The sequence below is a fragment of the Ranitomeya imitator genome, chromosome 7 (genome assembly GCF_032444005.1).
Source record: "Ranitomeya imitator isolate aRanImi1 chromosome 7, aRanImi1.pri, whole genome shotgun sequence".
NCBI classification, from domain to species: Eukaryota; Metazoa; Chordata; class Amphibia; order Anura; family Dendrobatidae; genus Ranitomeya; species Ranitomeya imitator.
The window spans coordinates 183,113,985-183,135,119 of NC_091288.1; the positions used below are offsets into that span (position 1 = coordinate 183,113,985).

General features: G+C 45.2%; 1 protein-coding gene across 2 annotated transcripts in view; it reads right to left on the reverse strand.

The window, feature by feature from the left end:
* Positions 1 to 310: 310 nt before the first annotated feature.
* LOC138645807 (zinc finger protein 84-like) overlaps positions 311 to 21,135 on the reverse strand; it is an 82,523-nt gene continuing 61,698 nt past the window's right edge. For both annotated transcript variants that reach the window (XM_069735322.1, XM_069735321.1), the window contains exon 3: positions 311 to 2,088. In XM_069735322.1, the coding sequence (XP_069591423.1) occupies positions 539 to 2,088 (1,550 nt within the window). In that variant the 3' untranslated portion in view covers positions 311 to 538. The remainder of the gene's footprint in view (positions 2,089 to 21,135) is intronic.

A 21,135-nucleotide genomic window follows, 5' to 3' on the forward strand; every position in this document is an offset into this window, starting at 1 on the left:
GGGCAATAATGAACGGCGCAGAGCACTATATGGCACAGCTATGGGGTCATAATGAACGGTATGGAGCATCTATTTTTATTTTTGAAATTCACCGGTAGCTGCTGCATTTTCCACCCTAGGCTTATACTCGAGTGAATAAGTTTTCCCAGTTTTTTGTGGCAAAATTAGGGGGTCGGCTTATACTCGGGTCGGCTTATACTCGGGTCGGCTTATACTCGAGTATATACAGTAATGAAAAACTGCTGCTAAACTTTTAACCCTTCTAACAAATGAAAAGAAAATTGAAAAATTATGCTGACGTAGAAGACATAAGGTAAATATTATTTATTAACCTTTTTATGTAGTATAGGTACAATATATGGTTTATAGGCTTAAACATTCAAAGTTTGAATATTGCTAATTTTTAGTTATTAAATTAATTACTACAAAAGTAAACATATCAGAGCAAAAAATATTCTCAGAATTACTGGGATATGTGACATATTACCATAAAGTGATGCATGTCACATTTGAAAAATTGTGCTTGGTCACTAAAGGGTTAAATGTGAGATTTCTGATGTCTAAAAAGTTTTGTTTTAGTTGAAAAATATTTCCCACATTCTGAACATGAAAATGGCTTCTCGCCTGTGTGAATTCTTTCATGTGCAACAAGACTTGATTTAGTAGTAAAATATTTCCCACATTCTGAACATGAAAATGGCTTCTCTCCTGTGTGAACTGTCTCATGGATAACCAGTTGTGATTTATATGCAAAACATGTTCCGCATTTGGAGCATAAAAATGGCTTCTCTCCTGTGTGAATTCTCTCATGTTTAACAAGATGTGATTTTACAGTAAAACATTTTCCACATTCTGAACATGAAAATGGCTTCTCTCCTGTGTGAATTCTCTCATGTTTAATTAGACAAGATTTATAAGTAAAACATTTCCCACATTCTGAACATGAAAATGGCTTCTCTCCTGTGTGAACTGTCTCATGGTAAACCAGTTGTGATTTATATGTAAAACATGTTCCGCATTTGGAGCATAAAAATGGCTTCTGTCCTGTGTGAATTCTCTCATGTGCAACAAAAGACGACTTTCTAGAAAAACATTTTCCACATTCTGAACATGAAAATGGCTTCTCTCCTGTATGATTTCTCTCATGTTTAACAAGATATGATTTTAGAGTAAAACATTTTCCACATTCTGAACATGAAAATGGCTTCTCTCCTGTGTGAATTCTTTCATGTGTAAGAAGAGATGATTTATCTGTAAAACATTTTCCACATTCTGAACATGAAAATGGCTTCTCTCCTGTGTGAATTCTTTCATGTGTAAGAAGAGATGATTTCTCTGTAAAACATTTTCCACATTCTGAACATGAAAATGGCTTCTCTCCTGTGTGAATTCTCTCATGTATAGTAAGCCAAATTTTCTTAGCAAAATATTTCTCACATTCTGAACATGGAAATAGCTTCTCTCCTGTGTGAATTATCTCATGTGCAACAAGAGATGATTTAGTAGTAAAGGATTTCCCACATTCTGAACATGAAAATGGTTTCTCTCCTGTGTGATATATCTCATGTGCAACATGACTTGATTTTCTAGTAAAAAATTTCCCACATTCTGTACATGAAAATGGCTTCTCTCCTGTGTGAATTCTCTCATGTGCAACAAGATGTGATTTTCGAGAAAAACATTTTCCACATTCTGAACATGAAAATGCCTTCTCTCCTGTGTGAATTCTCTCATGTGCAACAAGAGATGATTTTACAGAAAAACATTTCCCACATTCTGAACATGAAAATGGCTTCTCTCCTGTGTGAATTCTCTCATGTCTAACAAGCTTTGATTTAATAGTAAAACATTTCTGACATTCTGAACATGAAAACGGCTTCTTCCTTGTGGGAGCTTTTTTATTTTCCACACTTCTTCTGTAAATTTTATTTTGTTTACCAGTCTGCGATGAACTAGGACATTGTATTTTAAATGGATCCATGTCTGAGATGTTGGCATGTTCTTCATATGGATCTGGTGCAATGCTGCAATCATTCGCTTTAAAATGTGAAGATATGCGATGTCTTTCGGAGCTCCTGGTACGTCCATCTGCCAAGAATAAATCTTATTGGATTTGTGAACAAAATAACCTAAATTTTTTATGTTTAGATAAATATAATGAAAAAAAGGGAAAATTAAAAACTACATACAGATTACAAGGTGTATATATAGTCCCCAAAGTATTTTATCAAAATATATTGCATTGCATAAATTTGCATATATATGCTAATTGCATATTGTGAGAAAAAAGCGACTCAACAATATATTGCATTATAAGAGGAAAACGAGTCGATGCTAATTATCAAACATATGAAACACTTTATTTGAATCAATTAATCACACATAAAATATTTGAAAGCATTAAGCTACTTACGGGTAGCGGCATTTTTCGGAGGCCCATGACAGCACTACGAGAGAGGGGATCCGCCCATTAGGAACAGGAAACCTACAGATACAAAAAGGGCAGCACCACTCCCATGCATCAGTTGTATTTCAGAGCCTGAGAGGACTACCGCGGTTAGTAGCATACAAATATACAATATATACAGTTTATACCAGAAAAAAATATTTTATTACAATGTAGCTAGATACTACACATGAGATCTACACATCCCTTTAAATACATATATACAGTTTTAGGAAGTGCAACCCCCACGTGAATAGGGAGGGAACTAAGGGTGCTGTCATGGGCCTCCGAAAAATGCCGCTACCCGTAAGTAGCTTAATGCTTTATTCGGACTCCTATGACAGCACTACGAGAGATTTACAGAGACGTAAACTACCTTAGGGAGGGATTATAGTTTGCAGCACCCTTAACCCGAAGGTGAGATCAGAAGAGTACCCCAAATCCAATCTATAGTGCTTAAAAAAGGTGGAAGGGGATGACCATGTGGCCGCCTTACATATTTGTTCCACTGATACTCCAGATCTTTCTGCCCAGGATGACGCCATGGCCCGGGTGGAATGTGCCTCCAGATTCTGTGGAGCCGGCCCCCCACCTGCTGTATAAGCCAGAGAGATAACCTCCCTAATCCATTTAGCTAGTAAATACTTGGATACTCTACACCCTTTCCTCGGACCTTGGAAGGAAAGAAGCAGTGCATTATCCTTCTCCAAATATCGGTAACTGAGATATACTGCAAAAGAGATCTCCTAACATATAACGTATGGAGCTCATGTTCTTTAGGATTAGAAGGATTAGGAATAAAGGCTGGCAAGACTATCTCCTGTGACCTATGAAATCGTGTCGCTACCTTCGGTAGGTATGCTGGGTCAGGTTTAAGTACCACTCTATCTAATAAGAATTCTATGTATGGAGGAAGTCTAGAAAGCGCCTGGATATCCCCTATCCTGCGAGCTGAGGTTATGGCAACTAAAAAAGCTGTCTTAAGGGTCAACATTTTAATTGACGCATCCTGAAGTGGTTCAAAGGGGGGTTTTGTTAAAGATGACAGAACTAAGTTTAGATCCCACGGAACCGTTCTATCTTTATGTATTGGTCTAGATCTATTAACTGCTTTAATAAATCTCGCTATCCAATAGTTGTTAGCTATATTGCAGGAAAATAGGGCACCCAGGGCTGAAACCTGCACTCTTAGGGTACTAGTAGAGAGTTTTAATTCAAACCCCTTCTGCAGAAACTCTAAAATCTGATGTATTGGTACCCCTTCCTGGACATTAAATTTTGAACAGGCTAAGAATTTCCTCCAGGTTCTAGAGTAGATTCTTGTAGTTATTTGCTTTCTACTCTTTAGGAGTGTTTCTACCAAGTTTGGAGAAAACCCTCTGTCTACCAACAGTGACCGTTCAAACTCCAAGCCGTTAAATGAAGCGGTGCCACTTGTGGATGGAAGATCGGCCCTTGAAAAAGTAAGTTCGGGATCTCTGGTAGTACCCAGGGAGGAGATACTGACAACGTCCTGAGGGAGGCAAACCATGTTCTTCTGGGCCAAAAGGGGGCAATCAGGATGACCTTTGCTTGATCTTCCCTGATTTTCCTCACCACTAGAGGTAACAGGTTCAACGATGGGAACGCATAGGCCAGTGGGAAATCCAATTTTATCAGGAAGGCATCCACTGGCAGAGGATTCTCCCTGGGATTTAGAGAGCAAAAATTTTTTACTTTTTTGTTGCTCTTAGTGGCAAACAGATCCACCACTGGCTGACCCCATCTGTGGACAATGTGATTGAACACGTCCTCGTTGAGACACCATTCTCCTTGCTTCAGAATATTTCGGCTGCGGAAATCTGCTGTCACATTTTCCTTTCCTCTGATGTGAAGAGCCGTCAAAGATCGAAAATTTGACTCGGCTATCTGGAACAAGCGATCCGTGATCTGCATTAACGTTTCGGAACGTGTTCCCCCTTGGCGGTTTATATAAGCAACTGCGACTCTGTTGTCTGATAAGATTCTGATGTGCTGGCCCTGCAGATACATGAGGAAGTTTTTAACAGCTAATTCAACCGCCAACAATTCTCTTTGGTTGGACGAGAATGTTGTGAAGGGTTCCCATTGACCCTGGACCACCATGTCTCCCATATAAGCTCCCCACCCCGAAGAGCTGGTATCCGTAGTTATTACTCGGGTAACATTTATTATCCAGGGTACCCCTGCTGATAAATTTTGTTTACCTAGCCACCATCTAAGGGACCCTATTGTTATTGATCCCAACGTTAATCTTTCATTTAAAGTGCCCTTTAAATGGAACTGAGCCCATTTAACTGCTGGTATGCATGATGTGAGTAAGCCTAGCAGGGACATTGCCTGTTGAAGTGTCATGGCAGGTGTATTAATTGCTCTTGACACCTGATTCTGGATGTGTTCTAATTTCTCCATAGGGAGAAGACACTGTTGTGTTTTTGAATTCAGCAGTAACCCCAGGAATTTGTGAACATTAAGGGGCTGTAATTTAGATTTTTTGAAATTTATGACCCAACCTAGGTGTTCTAATTTAGTTTTAGTAATTTCCCATTGTGATAGGCAGTGATCTACCGAATTTCCTACAATGAGGAAGTAATCTAAGTAGGGGATTATAAGGATGGTTGATTCCCAAATGAAGTGCTCTAAATTGAAAGTGTTGAATTGTTCCACCCATTAACACGGCCACCCTCAGGTACTGTTGGTAATCTGCATGAATAGGCACATGATAGTAGGCATCCTTCAAATCCACTACTATCATGAAACAGTTGTCAAAAAGCATTTTTACTGCAGAATTAATGGATTCCATTTTAAAGGTGTGTTTCACCAAAAATTTATTGAGACCTTTAAGATTTATAATAGTGCTATAAGTCTTATCAGGTTTTTGAATTAGGAATAGGGGAGAATAAAAACCTTTCCCTTCCTGAAAATGCGGAACGTCTACTAGGACGTTTTTAGAGCACAGAGTTATTACTTCCTCTTCCAACGCAGATTGGTCAGCAGGAGATGAACGCAAGGGGGTTAACTTAAATTTGTTTCGTGGAAAATGAGTAAACTCGAGTTTAAGTCCTTGAGATATAGTGTTTTTTTATCCACACACTGTTTGTGATTGTTGACCATTCTGCAGAGAAATGCAACAATCTCCCCCCCACGGGGATTACTAGTCATTGATCCTGTTTCTTTCTTTCTGCCGAAGAACGATGAAACATGAATCCTGTACCTCATTTTTTTTTTATCATCCCATCTGGGTCTATCTCTCACTGGCGAGAAGGTACGCTTCCTTCCTCGACTAAACTTCTTTCTGTTGAAGGGACGACGATATGAACCAAATAGGTTCGGAAATTTCTTCTTGTCTTCTCCCGCTTTCTCTAATAGTTCATCCTGATGTGGGTCTGAATAAATATTCACCCTTACAAGGGATAGTACAGAGCTTTGCTATCGCTTCCATATCCCCAGGCCAGCATTTTAACTATAAGGCTCTTCTAGCAGCATTCGAGAGTCCTGCTGGTCTGGCTGCCAATTTTACAGAATAAATGGAGGCGTCTGATTAAAAAGCCGCCCCCTCCTGAATCACTGGTAATGCTGCGAGTATAGAGTCTCTAGAGGCTCAATGTTTTAGCTGTTCCTCCAACTGGTCCAGCCAGACCATCATTGACCTTGCCGTACAGGTCGACGCCACCGCAGGTCTTAAGGAGCCGGCAGCCATCTCCCAAGTACCTTTTAGAAAGGTGTCCACCTTCCTATCCAGGGGGTCTCTAAGAGTTCCCATATCCTCAAATGGGAGAGAGGATCGCTTCGCCACCTTGGCAATTGCTGCGTCCAACTTAGGGGCTTTCTCCCAATTGTTGACTGCTGGGTCATCAACAGGATATCTGCGCTTCTGCGCTGGTGGTAAAGACCCCTTTTTCTCTGTTTTTTCCACTCTTTGTTAATGAGTTAATGAGTATTTTCTCATTCAGAGGAAAAACTCTACGCCTCTTCTGCTCTAGACCACTGAACATCATTTGTTCTTTGGATAGCTGAGGCTTGGGTTCCGTTATACCCATAGTACCTCTGACTGCCTTTATTAATTTATCCACCCTCTCTATGGGTAAACAAAAACGAGCAGCGTCTTCTTCCGAAGAGGAGGATGATGCTGCTGAATCGTCTGAGGCTCCGCTCTTGTCCTTATCCTCAGATGAATCAGACGTCCACTGAGCTTTCCGCTTAGAGCCTTCCGCTTGTGAAAGGTTTATAATGGACTGCCTGACCTCCATTTTAACCATCTCCTTCAGACTGGCCGCAATAGAAGAGGATTCTTCCACTACCTGAGGGGGCAAGTAAGGCAGACTAGTCTAGTCTAAAGAACTAAATGCCGTATCCCCCCCTTTTCCAAGACATCACCGTCTGTTGGATACAGGGGTCACATGGTTTTTTAGGGTGTGAGTCAGGCAAGGGAGCTACGCAGATGGCACATTCCCTATGCTTCGTTTTACTGACATTTTTTCTTCCCTGTAGCAAAAAACACATGAGGGAAGACTAGTCAGTGAGTGAACTTTCTCGAAGATCACTTACCAGTGGTTGCCCACACCCAGAGAGATACCGAAGTACGAGGGGGATCTTTCTTGGCCGATGATCCAGACCCCTGTCTGGAGGAGCTTCTGCGGCCAGATCCATCACTCCTTTTCACGTGTTCCTTCTCCGTAGGCTTCTGGGATGCTTCAGCCAGGAGCAAAACCTGCTGATCATGATCAGACTCCATCCTGAACGATATGGAGACCAGAAGCAGGGAACACGCAGGTGGATCTCTCTTATATAGCCCCTCCTTCGGTCAGCACGTCTCTGCTCAGTGTCTGTTTGGATCTCCCACCTCCCCGCAGCTGTAGGGAATCACCGAGGCCCTGAAGGAGAGCGGCGTGCAATCTTCAGTGGGCGCAGCCATCTTGGTGCCCCTGCGCATGTGCAGGAGCACCGCGACCCGGAAGTCATCGCCGGCTCCGCCTTCCGACGTCACCACAACTCACAGCGCTTCCCTGTCAGAGCTGCAAGCATCGTGGGACATCGAGGCTAGCCAGCTGCGCTCCGGTCGGCGCTACCTAGATGCCGCCGCCCCCAACACATCCTCACAGCACTCGAGGGAGAGTGGACCCGCTATACTTACCGCACGTTGGCTCCGGAGACAGGACACCCCCTGGCGACCGCTCCATGCTGCTTCAGTCACCGCCGTGCAGCCCCCCGGGAACACCGTGACTGCCTCAGGTACCCCACACCGGCCGAGGTAGGAGACCCCCTCGCTACCTGAGTTGGCCGTCCGTCCTGGAATCCATGTGGAAGAAACTTCTGTAGGATCCAGTCCCCTTAGGATCAGGAAACCAACTGATGCATGGGAGATGTGCCACCCTTTTTGTATCTGTACGTTTCCTGTTCCTAATGGGCGGATCCCCTCTCTCGTAGTGCTGTCATGGGATTCCGAATAAATTTTGTTAAAACAGGACCAATTTACAGAGCAACTATGACTTAATGTCTGCCCTCTGTGCTTTGGTATTGTGACCTGTATTTATCTATTTGGATTATTTGTCCCTAACCCATAGTTTACATGTTTATATATCGGTTGCTCTGTAAATTGCTCGTTTTAACAAAATTTCAAATATTTTATGTGTGATTAATTAATTTAAATAAAGTGTTTCATATGTTTGATAATTAGCATCGACTCATTTTCCTCTTATAATGCAAGATTACAAGGTGTGTAGCAAAGTTCTATTATTAACTGACTAAAGTGTAATTTATATGATGAGATGATTTCACAAAGAATCAATTGTACTAATGTTCATTCTGATCATTAGCCAATGCAAACATCAAATGACAAACAACAAAACATTTGTCATTAGTCACATATTTTATATGAGCAAAAAACAATTGTTATTGACAGCGCATCACATGTGTAAGTTCAGGATGTTCTGCAATAATAAAACAGACACGAGATGAGGATACAAATAATCATTGTTACATCTCAAAGCTAATAACTCCCAATCACCTTCCTATATCATACTCCTTTGTTTTACACATTGGCGGCAAGGCCAGCCCTGCTGCATAGTCAGTCATATGCACCCCATTAGGCCTTGGAACCCACATACTGGATGGGCCCAGGAAAATCCACTTCACAATATGCATTTTGTGCTCCATACTCCTTTGTTTTATACATTGGCGGCAAGGCCAGCCCTGCTGCATAGTCAGTCATATGCAGCCCATTAGGCCTTGGAACCCACATATTGGATGTGCCCATGAAAATCCACTTCACAATATGCATTTTGTGCTCCATACTCCTTTGTGTTAAATATTGGCAGGAAGGCGAGCCCTGCTGCAGTCATATGCACCCCATTAGGCCTTGGAACCCACATACTGGATGGGCCCAGGAAAATTGACTCGTATTTTTTAATGTATGATGGTTCCCTCTTTGCACAATCATTTACAGGAGAATTTGGCAATTGTGTTTGCCATGTTTTTAACACTAAGGTTCAGATACGGCTTTAAATAAGGCTAATACTTGCCATACAAAGCAATTTCATTGCAAACTACAAAATTCAAGGAATCCTAAGATTGAATAGTTTGAGTGCGTACAGTTTTGTATATGTTAACAATAACATACAAAGGTTAATAAGTACATATAAGGATTACATAAATATACTGATTACAAATATATGAAGATTAACTACATAAAGTATAGTTAGATCATCACCAAAAGGCTTTTAAATATCATCCGTCTGGAATATCAGAGAAGCAACACCAAGACAGAGAACCCCTGGGAGATTACCTACACTGCATGGGCGTCCCCAATTATGCAGGTATCAGCACACTGTACACGTACAGGTACCCCAGTTTTGGAATCTGTCTTAGTCATGTTTCTCTGGTCTTATATAGTGAATAACACTATGTAGTAACTCTAGTTTCACCCACACCTTCAAGTGGCCACTTTTCAAAGTTGGATGAAACTGAGATATCATGGAGTCAGACGAGGGGCCATAAACCCCTAGAAAATAAAAGCCACAAGGATTTAGGTCAAACCACCACAGGCATAGTTTCAGTAAACCTTAATGTTTTACAATGACAAACAACAAACATATAGAGGCTTAGAACTGTTGGTGAAGTGAATAAACAAACATGTATCAAGATTGTGTCACTATGAGCATTGTCTGTCACATCTGTAAATGTTTTAAAAGAAATGCAGCTATGTGATTGTCTGAATGCATTATGTATATAGTCTTTAAATCTTGGTTACAAATCGCTATTTGTATATTTGCCATTTGTACATTTGAGGCAGACAAAGTTAAGGCTCGCAAGGAGAGAAACAAATATCGTGGACAAAGCTATATTTTTAATGAACTACTGAGGCAAAGTAACAGCATTGCTTTATCAAATTTATATGAAGTGTATTGTGTCTAATGTTAGCAACCAGGCAGCACAAAAAAGAGCTTTTCAAGTGAGCTCTTTAAGGTACACAAATGTTATGAAGTGTTTTCCAACAAGGATGTGGTTTCGCCAATGGGGGGTACCTTTTGTACAAATAGACTAGTGCCATCACAGCCCCCCTTGACCAAACTTCACCGGCCTATAACAGTACTGAGCACGTTCACCCTGGTGATCTAGTGGCAGGTACATTTTAGATTGTAGGAGACCGAGTTAAGAAGACGGCCAAATGGAATGTCATGCCCAATTCCCCAATGTGGGGTCCATTTTTAAAAAAAATAAGAGTGTCATCACAGCCCCCTTGCCCAAAATGCACCGTACAGAGCACGTTCACCCTGGTGATCATGCTCTGTATTGTTATAGGCCACTGATTTTTGGGCAAGGGGGCTGTGATGGCACGATTTAATTTAAAAAAAAAGGACAACACATTGGGGAATTTGACATGACATTACATTGGGCCTACTTCTTAACTCAGTCTCCTGCAATGTGTCCTTTAACTGCCACTAGATCACCAGGGTTAACTGTGATGGCACTCTTATTTTTTTAAAAAGAACAACACATTGGGGAATTGGGCATGGCATTACATTGGGCCTACTTCTTAACTCGGTCTCCTGCAATCTAAAATGTACATGCCACTAGATCACCAGGGTGAACGTGCTCTGTATGGTGCATTTTGGCCAAGTGGGCTGTGATGGCATACAGAGCACATTCACCCTGGTGATCTAGTGGCATGTACATTTTAGATTGCAGGAGACCGAGTTAAAAAGTAGACCCAATGTAATGCCATGCCCAATTCCCAAATGTGTTGGCACTCTTTTATTTTTTTAAAAAAGGACATCACAGCCCCCTAGACCTAAATGCCCCGTACAGACCACATTCACCCTGGTGATCGACTGGCAGGTACTGGACAGATTGCAGGAGACAGAGTTAAGAAGTAGGCCCAAAGTTATGTCATGCCCAATTCCCCAATGTGGGGTTCTTTTTAAAAAAAAAAATACAACAGTGTTTTCACATCCTCCGTGCCCAAAAATCACCGGCCTATAACAGTACAGAGCACGTTCACCATGGTCATCTAGTGGTTCTGGATGATGAGGATGAGGATAAGGAGGAGGATAACAACAAACAGACCAAATGTGTAAGCATATACCCATGTGTGGTTGTGAAGAGGTGCATGATAATACACCTCCCCAAAAGAGAGAATGTATCTGAGGTTGTTTCGCTGTTTTCACTTGGTGGTGTACAGAAGTCTTTCCCAATCCAGGCCTTGTTCATTTTTATAAGAGTCAGCCTGCATTTTCAGTTGCTATATTGTTGTTATAATTCCACCAGCGGCAATAAAAACCCTCTCTGACAGAACACTAGCAGCAGAGCAGGCCAGGATCTCCAAGGCGTAGAGAGGCAATTCATGCCACGTGTCCAGCTTGGACACCCAATAATTAAAAGGCACAGAGGAATCGCGGAGGACGTTTGTACAATCTGCAAGGTACTCCTTCACCATCTTGCCAAACATTGCACTTCTTGTGACAGCACCCCTTGCTTCTGTGCCGCCACGATGGGAGGGTCTGAGAAAACTGTCCCAGAACTTGGCCATTGTTCCCCTGCCTGAGCTGGATTGTACTTCTGTCTCTCTCACTTGGAGTCCTTGGTTGTACAACAAACTCTGACGTCTGCTGCCAATGTTCTCACATGGGAATTTTCTGAGTAATTCCGCTACAAGGGCCCTGTGGTACTGCAACATTTTAGTACACCTCTCTGCCTCAAGCAGAAGAGATTGAAAGTTCTCCTTGTAGCTTGGGTCTAGAAGTGTCACCAACCAGTAATGAGTGTCACCCAAAATTTTGATAATCCGAGGGTCATGTGAAATGCAGCGCAACGTAAAGTCAGCCATGCGTGCCAAACTGCTAACAGGCAAGACTTCCGTGTCCTCACCAACAGGACAACTGACCATGCTGTCCTCCTCATCCTCATCCTCTTCCTCCCTGTCCTCAGGCCATCCCCGCTGAGCAGAAGCTAATACAGATGTGTTTGTAGTACTGTGTTATGAAAGGTAATTCAGTACCACAATGAACATAGAGGTCAGCGCACATACAGTGACCTGGCAATAACCCAAAAAACAAGAACGAGCTCTGAGACGTGGGAACTCTGTTGACCGCAATCCCTAATCCTCTCCAAACCACACTAAAGGCAGCCGTGGATTGCGCCTAACGCTCCCTATGCAACACGGCACGGCCTGAGAAAGTAGCTAGCCTAAAGATAGAAAATAAGCCTACCTTGCCTCAGAGAAATACCCCAAAGGAAAAGGCAGCCCCCACATATAATGACTGTGAGTTAAGATGAAAAGACAAACGTAGAGATGAAATAGATTTAGCAAAGTGAGGCCCAACTTTCTGAACAGAGCGAGGATAGGAAAGGTAACTTTGCGGTCAACACAAAACCCTACAAAAACCACGCAAAGGGGGCAAAAAGACCCTCCGTACCGAACTAACGGCACGGAGGTACACCCTCTGCGTCCCAGAGCTTCCAGCAAGCAGAAAAAAACAAATTGACAAGCTGGACAGAAAAAAACAGCAACAAAATAGCAAAGAGGAACTTAGCTATGCAGAGCAGCAGGCCACAGGAACGATCCAGGAGGAAACAGGTCCAATACTAGAACATTGACTGGAGGCCAGGATCAAAGCACTAGGTGGAGTTAAATAGAGCAGCACCTAACGACTTCACCACATCACCTGATGAAGGAAACTCAGAAGCCGCAGTACCACTTTCCTCCACCAACGGAAGCTCACAGAGAGAACCAGCCGAAGTACCACTTGTGACCACAGGAGGGAGCTCTGCCACAGAATTCACAACAGTACCCCCCCCCTTGAGGAGGGGTCACCGAACCCTCACCAGAGCTCCCAGGACGACCAGGATGAGCCATATGAAAGGCACGAACAAGATCGGGAGCATGGACATCAGAGGCAAAGACCCAGGAATTATCTTCCTGAGCATAACCCTTCCACTTAACCAGATACTGGAGTTTCCACCTTGAAACACGAGAATCCAAAATCTTCTCCACAATATACTCCAACTCCCCCTCCACCAAAACCGGGGCAGGAGGATCAACAGATGGAACCATAGGTGCCACGTATCTCCACAACAATGACCTATGGAATACGTTATGTATGGAAAAAGAATCTGGAATGGTCAGACGAAAAGACACAGGATTAAGAACCTCAGAAATCCTATACGGACCAATAAAACGAGGTTTAAACTTAGGAGAGGAAACCTTTATAGGAATATGACGAGAAGATAACCAAACCAAGTCCCCAACCCGAAGTCGGGGACCCACACAGCGTCTGCGATTAGCGAAACGTTGAGCCTTCTCCTGGGACAAAGTCAAATTGTCCACTACATGAGTCCAAATCTGCTGCAACCTGTCCACCACAGTATCCACATCAGGACAGTCCGAAGACTCAACCTGCCCTGAAGAGAAACGAGGATGGAACCCAGAGTTGCAGAAAAACAGTGAAACCAAGGTAGCCGAGCTGGCCCGATTATTAAGGGCGAACTCAGCCAAAGGCAAAAAGGACACCCAATCATCCTGATCAGCAGAAACAAAGCATCTCAGATATGTTTCCAAGGTCTGATTGGTTCGTTCGGTCTGGCCATTAGTCTGAGGATGGAAAGCCGAGGAAAAAGACAAGTCAATGCCCATCCTACCACAAAAGGCTCGCCAAAACCTCGAAACAAACTGGGAACCTCTGTCAGAAACGATATTCTCTGGAATGCCATGTAAACGAACCACATGCTGGAAAAACAATGGCACCAAATCAGAGGAGGAAGGCAATTTAGACACGGGTACCAAATGGACCATCTTAGAGAAGCAATCACAGACCACCCAAATGACTGACATCTTTTGAGAGACGGGAAGATCTGAAATAAAATCCATAGAGATATGTGTCCAAGGCCTCTTCGGGACCGGCAAGGGCAAAAGCAACCCAGTGGCACGAGAACAGCAGGGCTTAGCCCGAGCACAAATCCCACAGGACTGCACAAAAGTACGCACATCCCGCGACAGAGATGGCCACCAAAAGGATCTAGCCACTAACTCTCTGGTACCAAAGATTCCAGGATGACCAGCCAACACCGAACAATGAACCTCAGAGATAACTTTATTCGTCCACCTATCAGGGACAAACAGTTTCTCCGCTGGGCAACGATCAGGTTTATTAGCCTGAAATTTTTGCAGCACCTGCCGCAAATCAGGGGAGATGGCAGACACAATTACTCCCTCTTTGAGGATACACGCCGGCTCAGATACACCCGGAGAGTCGGGGACAAAACTCCTAGACAGAGCATCCGCCTTCACATTTTTAGAGCCCGGAAGGTATGAAATCACAAAGTCAAAACGGGCAAAAAACAACGACCAACGAGCTTGTCTAGGATTCAACCGCTTGGCGGACTCGAGATAAGTCAAGTTCTTATGATCAGTCAAGACCACCACGCGATGCTTAGCTCCTTCAAGCCAATGACGCCACTCCTCGAATGCCCACTTCATGGCCAGCAACTCTCGATTGCCCACATCATAATTTCGCTCAGCAGGCGAAAACTTCCTGGAAAAGAAGGCGCATGGTTTCATCACCGAGCAATCAGAACTTCTCTGCGACAAAACAGCCCCTGCTCCAATCTTAGAAGCATCAACCTCGACCTGGAACGGAAGCGAAACATCTGGTTGGCACAACACAGGGGCAGAAGAAAAACGATGCTTCAACTCTTGAAAAGCTTCCACCGCAGCAGAAGACCAATTGACCAAATCAGCACCTGTCTTGGTCAAATCGGTCAATGGTTTAGCAATACTAGAAAAATTGCAGATGAAGCGACGATAAAAATTAGTAAAGCCCAGGAACTTTTGCAGACTTTTCAGAGATATCGGCTGAGTCCAATTATGGATGGCTTGGACCTTAACAGGATCCATCTCGATAGTAGAAGTGGAAAAGATGAACCCCAAAAATGAAACCTTATGAACACCAAAGAGACACTTTGATCCCTTCACAAACAAAGACTTAGCACGCAGGACCTGAAACACCGTTCTGACCTGCTTCACATGAGACTCCCAATCATCCGAGAAGATCAAAATGTCATCTAAGTACACAATCAGGAATTTATCCAAGTACTCTCGGAAGATGTCATGCATAAAGGACTGAAACACTGATGGAGCATTGGCAAGTCCGAATGGCGATACTAGATACTCAAAATGGCCCTCGGGCGTATTAAATGCAGTTTTCCACTCATCGCCTCGCTTAATACGCACAAGATTATACGCACCACGAAGATCTATCTTGGTGAACCAACTAGCCCCCTTAATCCGAGCAAACAAATCAGATAACAATGGCAAGGGGTACTGAAATTTAACCGTGATCTTATTTAGAAGGCGGTAATCTATACAAGGTCTCAGTGAACCATCCTTCTTGGCTACAAAAAAGAACCCTGCTCCCAATGGCGACAATGACGGGCGAATATGCCCCTTCTCCAAAGACTCCTTCACATAACTCCGCATAGCGGCGTGCTCAGGCACAGATAAATTAAACAGTCGACCTTTTGGGAATTTACTACCAGGAATCCAATCGATAGCACAATCACAATCCCTATGCGGAGGTAGGGTATTGGACTTGGGCTCATCAAATAAATCCCGGTAATCATACAAGAACTCAGGAACCTCAGAAGGGGTGGATGACGAAATAGTCAGAAATGGGACATCACCATGTACCCCCTGACAACCCCAGCTGGACACAGACATGGATTTCCAATCTAAAACTGGATTATGGACTTGTAGCCATGGCAACCCCAACACGACCACATCATGCAGATTATGCAACACCAGAAAACGAATAACCTCCTGATGTGCAGGAGCCATGCACATGGTCAGCTGGGTCCAGTACTGAGGCTTATTCTTGGCCAAAGGCGTAGCATCAATTCCTCTCAATGGAATAGGACACTGCAAGGGCTCCAAGAAAAACCCACAACGCCTAGCATACTCTAAGTCCATCAAATTCAGAGCAGCGCCTGAGTCCACAAATGCCATGACAGAATATGATGACAAAGAGCAGATCAAGGTAACAGACAGAAGAAATTTTGACTGTACCATACCAATGGTGGCAGACCTAGCGAACCGCTTAGTGCGCTTAGGACAATCAGAGATAGCATGAGTGGAATCACCACAGTAGAAACACAGCCCATTCAGACGTCTGTGTTCTTGCCGTTCAACTCTGGTCAGAGTCCTATCGCACTGCATAGGCTCAGGTTTAAGCTCAGGTAATACCGCCAAATGGTGCACAGATTTACGCTCGCGCAAGCGTCGACCGATCTGAATGGCCAAAGACATAGACTCATTCAGACCAGCAGGCATAGGAAATCCCACCATGACATCCTTAAGGGCTTCAGAGAGACCTTTTCTGAAAATAGCTGCGAGCGCACCTTCATTCCACTGAGTGAGTACGGACCACTTTCTAAATTTCTGACAATATACCTCTATTTCATCCTGACCCTGACACAGAGCCAGCAAATTCTTCTCTGCCTGATCCACAGAATTAGGCTCATCGTACAGCAATCCGAGCGCCAGGAAAAATGCAACGATATTACTTAATGCTGGATCCCCTAGCGCAAGGGAAAATGCCCAGTCCTGAGGATCGCCACGCAAAAAAGAAATAACGATCCTAACTTGTTGAACTGGGTCACCAGAGGAGCGAGGTTTCAAAGCCAGAAATAGTTTACAATTATTTTTGAAACTCAGAAATTTAGTTCTATCTCCAAAAAACAAATCAGGAATAGGGATTCTCGGTTCTAACATAGAATTCTGAACCACAAAGTCTTGAATACTTTGTACTCTTGCCGTGAGCTGATCCACACATGAAGACAGACCTTTAATGTCCATTGCTACACCTGTGTCCTGAACCACCCAAATGTCTAGGGGAAAAAAAAGGCAAAACACAGTGCAAAGAAAAAAAAATGGTCTCAGAACTTCTTTTTTCCCTCTATTGAGAATCATTAGTACTTTGGGCCTCCAGTACTGTTATGAAAGGTAATTCAGTACCACAATGAACATAGAGGTCAGCGCACATACAGTGACCTGGCAATAACCCAAAAAACAAGAACGAGCTCTGAGACGTGGGAACTCTGTTGACCGCAATCCCTAATCCTCTCCAAACCACACTAAAGGCAGCCGTGGATTGCGCCTAACGCTCTCTATGCAACTCGGCACGGCCTGAGAAACTAGCTAGCCTGAAGATAGAAAATAAGCCTACCTTGCCTCAGAGAAATACCCCAAAGGAAAAGGCAGCCCCCACATATAATGACTGTGAGTTAAGATGAAAAGACAAACGTAGAGATGAAATAGACTTAGCAAAGTGAGGCCCAACTTTCTGAACAGAGCGAGGATAGGAAAGGTAACTTTGCGGTCAACACAAAACCCTACAAAAACCACGCAAAGGGGGCAAAAAGACCCTCCGTACCGAACTAACGGCACGGAGGTACACCCTCTGCGTCCCAGAGCTTCCAGCAAGCAGAAAAAAAACAAATTGACAAGCTGGACAGAAAAAAACAGCAACAAAATAGCAAAGAGGAACTTAGCTATGCAGAGCAGCAGGCCACAGGAACGATCCAGGAGGAAACAGGTCCAATACTAGAACATTGACTGGAGGCCAGGATCAAAGCACTAGGTGGAGTTAAATAGAGCAGCACCTAACGACTTCACCACATCACCTGATGAAGGAAACTCAGAAGCCGCAGTACCACTTTCCTCCACCAACGGAAGCTCACAGAGAGAACCAGCTGAAATACCACTTGTGACCACAGGAGGGAGCTCTGCCACAGAATTCACAACAGTACTGTCTATAGCGCATGAAAGTAGCTCCTGTTCTTCCTCCTCCTCATTGCCTACCAATCCACCTTGAGAAGACATGAGGCTGGGCTGAGTGTAATCCGCCTGTATGTTTCCTTGCTCCATGTCCTCGTGCTCCGCCTGCAGTGCGTCCTCTTTGATTGTGAGCAGAGTTTTTCAGAATGCTGAGAAGCGGGATGGTGATGCTAATTATGGCGTCATTGTCGCTCACCACCTTGGTGCAGTCCTCAAAGTTTTGGCGGATGTTACATATGTCTGACATCCATGTCCACTCCTGAGGTCTTATGTGTGGAGTCTGACCTGAAATTCGACGGCCTTGTTGATGTTGGTAGTCAACAACGGCTCTCTTCTGCTCACAAATCCTTTCCAACATATGCAGCGTAGAGTTCCAGTGCGTGGGGACATCACACAAGAGTCGGTGAGCTAGAATCTGAAAACGCTGCTGAAGCACGGCAAGGGCGGCTGAAGCTGTAGCTGACTTTCTAAAATGGGCAGACAGATGGCGTAATTTCACTAGCAGATCCGGCAGCTCCAGGTAGCTTTTCAGAAAACATTGAACCACGAGGTTAAGCACATGGGCCAAGCAAGGTACATGTGTGAGTTCACCTTGCCTCAGAGCCACCACCAGGTTATGGCCATTGTCACACATGACCATGCCTGGCTGTAGGTTCAGTGGTGCCATCCAAACATCTGACTGCTCTTTCAGCGCTGTCCACAACTCTTCTGCATTGTGCAGTTTGTCAACTATGCAGATTAGCTTCAGCAAAGCCTGTTGCCGCTTGGTTGAGGCAGTGCTGCAGTGCTTCCAGCTTCTGACTGATGTGCTGATTACAGAGATGGAGGATGAAGAGGAGGAGGAGAAGGAGGTGCAGGAGCTGTAGACTGTGGGGCAACCCTGATTGATGTAGGGCCAGCAATCCTCGGCGTGGGGAGGATGTGTTCCATCCCAAGGTCTGACTGGGTCCCGGCTTCCACTATGTTAACCCAGTGTGCTGTCATTGAGATGTATCGTCCCTGCCCACGAGCACTTAGCCACGTGTCCGTGGTTAGGTGGACTTTCCCTGTAACAGCATTGTTGAGGGCACGGGTAATGTTGTTGGACATATGCTGGTGTAATGCCAGCACGGCACACGGGAGAAATAGTGGTGACTGGGGACCGAGTACCTTGGGACCGCCGCCACTATCAGGTTGTGGAAAGCTTCCATCTCAACAAGCCGAAAAGGCAGCATTTCTAGGGCAAGCAGAAGATAAATATTAGAATTGAGGACTGTTGCCTGTGCGGAGTTGGCTGGGTATTTCCGCTTGCGTTCCAAAGACTGGCTTATAGACAACTGAACGCTGTGCTGGGACAAGGACTGGCTTGCTGATGGTGCTGCTTGACTGTGGGCCACAACAGGTGCAGGGCTAGAGGCATATTCACATGCATGGTGTACTGGGGATTGGCTTCTATGCAAAACAGTGGAAGAAGCAGTGGTGTGACTAGCAGGCAGTGGTCCTGGAGCCTGGGGTTCGGCCCACAAAGTTGGGTGCTTTGCTTGCATGTGCCTGATCATGCTTGTGGTGGTCAGGCTGGTTGTTTTGCTACCCCTGCTGATGCGGGCATGGCAGGTACTGCACATGGCCTGTTTGGGGTTATCGGCAGAGTCTTTAAAAAATAACCAGACTCAGGAAGATGTAACAGTTGGAATGGCAACTTCCCTCATGTTAGTGTTACTGGGAATGGATGCATGCCTTCTGTCTGTGGCCACCACATTGCTTCTTCCTGCCTGTTGGGGGGATATGACTCCTTCCCCATTTGTGCTGCTGTCCTCACTATGCATGTCCTCCGGCCAGGTTGGGTCAGTCACTGTCATCCAACACCTCGTCTTCCACATCCGCACCCTGCTCCTCCTCCTGACTTTCTGGCAATTGTGTCTCATCATCGTCCACCTCTTGGAACACTTTCCCACCAACGTCTTCATGTGACCGGGGCTGGTGAAAGCTTTGGGCAGCTCTACATGCGATCTCATCGTTCCCCACTTCAAGTTTACTGGCAGAGATTTCTGAATCTTGAAATGGAAAACTGAACAGCTCTTCAGAGTGTCTAAGTGTGGGATCAGTTGTCTCAGGGCACTCGGCATGGTGGGAGGAAAGAGGATCAGGGTGAGGAATATCCTGGCCACACTCACGGCTACTCAGACATGACCGTGTGGAAGACAAGGTGGTGGTGGTGGCTAAGTGACTGGAAGCATTATCCACTATCCAACCAACAACAGTTTCACACTACTCTGGCTTCAATAGTGGTGTGCTGCAGGTCCCTAGAAACTGAGACAGGAAGGTCGAGCGAGAAGATGTGGGTCTTTGTTGTTGCCACTTTCATCTTGCCCACGGCCTCGTCCTTTGGATGAACCATCAGCATCACGTCCACTTCCCTGTCCCTTGTCACTTGCCTTAACCATTTTAAATGGACTACTGCACTATTTCAAATGCTCAACAGAAATGTCTTTATTAGTAGCGAAATAATCTGTGATCAGTATGACTGCAAATCTACGATTTTTCAAACCCAAACACCAGGCAGGCCTCAGCCTGACCTAACAGACTGTAGTCAATTCTTGGGGGCTTTTTTTTTTTTAACCCCTTCCCGACCTTTGACGCATACGCTGCGTCATGAAAGTCGGTGCCATTCCGACCCATGACGCAGCATATGCGTCATGGATTGATCGCGTTCCTGCGGGTCGGGTGACCGGGGTCAATGAAATGTCACCCGACCCGCAGGTACGTGAGGACCTCTAGTTGACCCCAGGGGGGGTGGCTTTGCCCCCCCGTGGTCACGATCGCTCCTGTGTCCTCTGTTTCACCCCCCTCCAGCTCTGATTGGAGAAAGCGTCCATGTGACGCTTTCACTCCAATCAGCGGTGGAGGGGCGGAGTGAAACATGTCTGACATCACTCTCCAGCTTCATCCCTTTCGTGGAAGCTGGAGAGTGAGGTCCCTACGTGCCGCACCTGCCGCCGCCACTGCCTGATCGCCGCCGCCCGCTGCCTGATCGCCGCCGCCGCTGCCTGACCGCCGCTTGATCGCCCCTGCTGCGTGATCGCCGCTGCTGCCGCCATCCGGTACTCCCCCCCTCTGCCTCCCTCTCCCCCCACCATCCGATCCCCCCCCGCCGTCCGTTAACCCCTGCACTCCCTCTCACGCCCAAGAAATCAGCCCCCTGCCCAGTGATCACCCAGGCTCCTACATCTCCCCTGCCCCCTCCTCCCCCCCCTGCTCCTGACAGCCACCTTCTGACTCCCCCCGCCCCCCCCCCAGTGATCAACCACCCCAGTGATCGCTCTGATCACCCCCTGATCACCCCCCCTGCTGCTGCTGGCTCCTG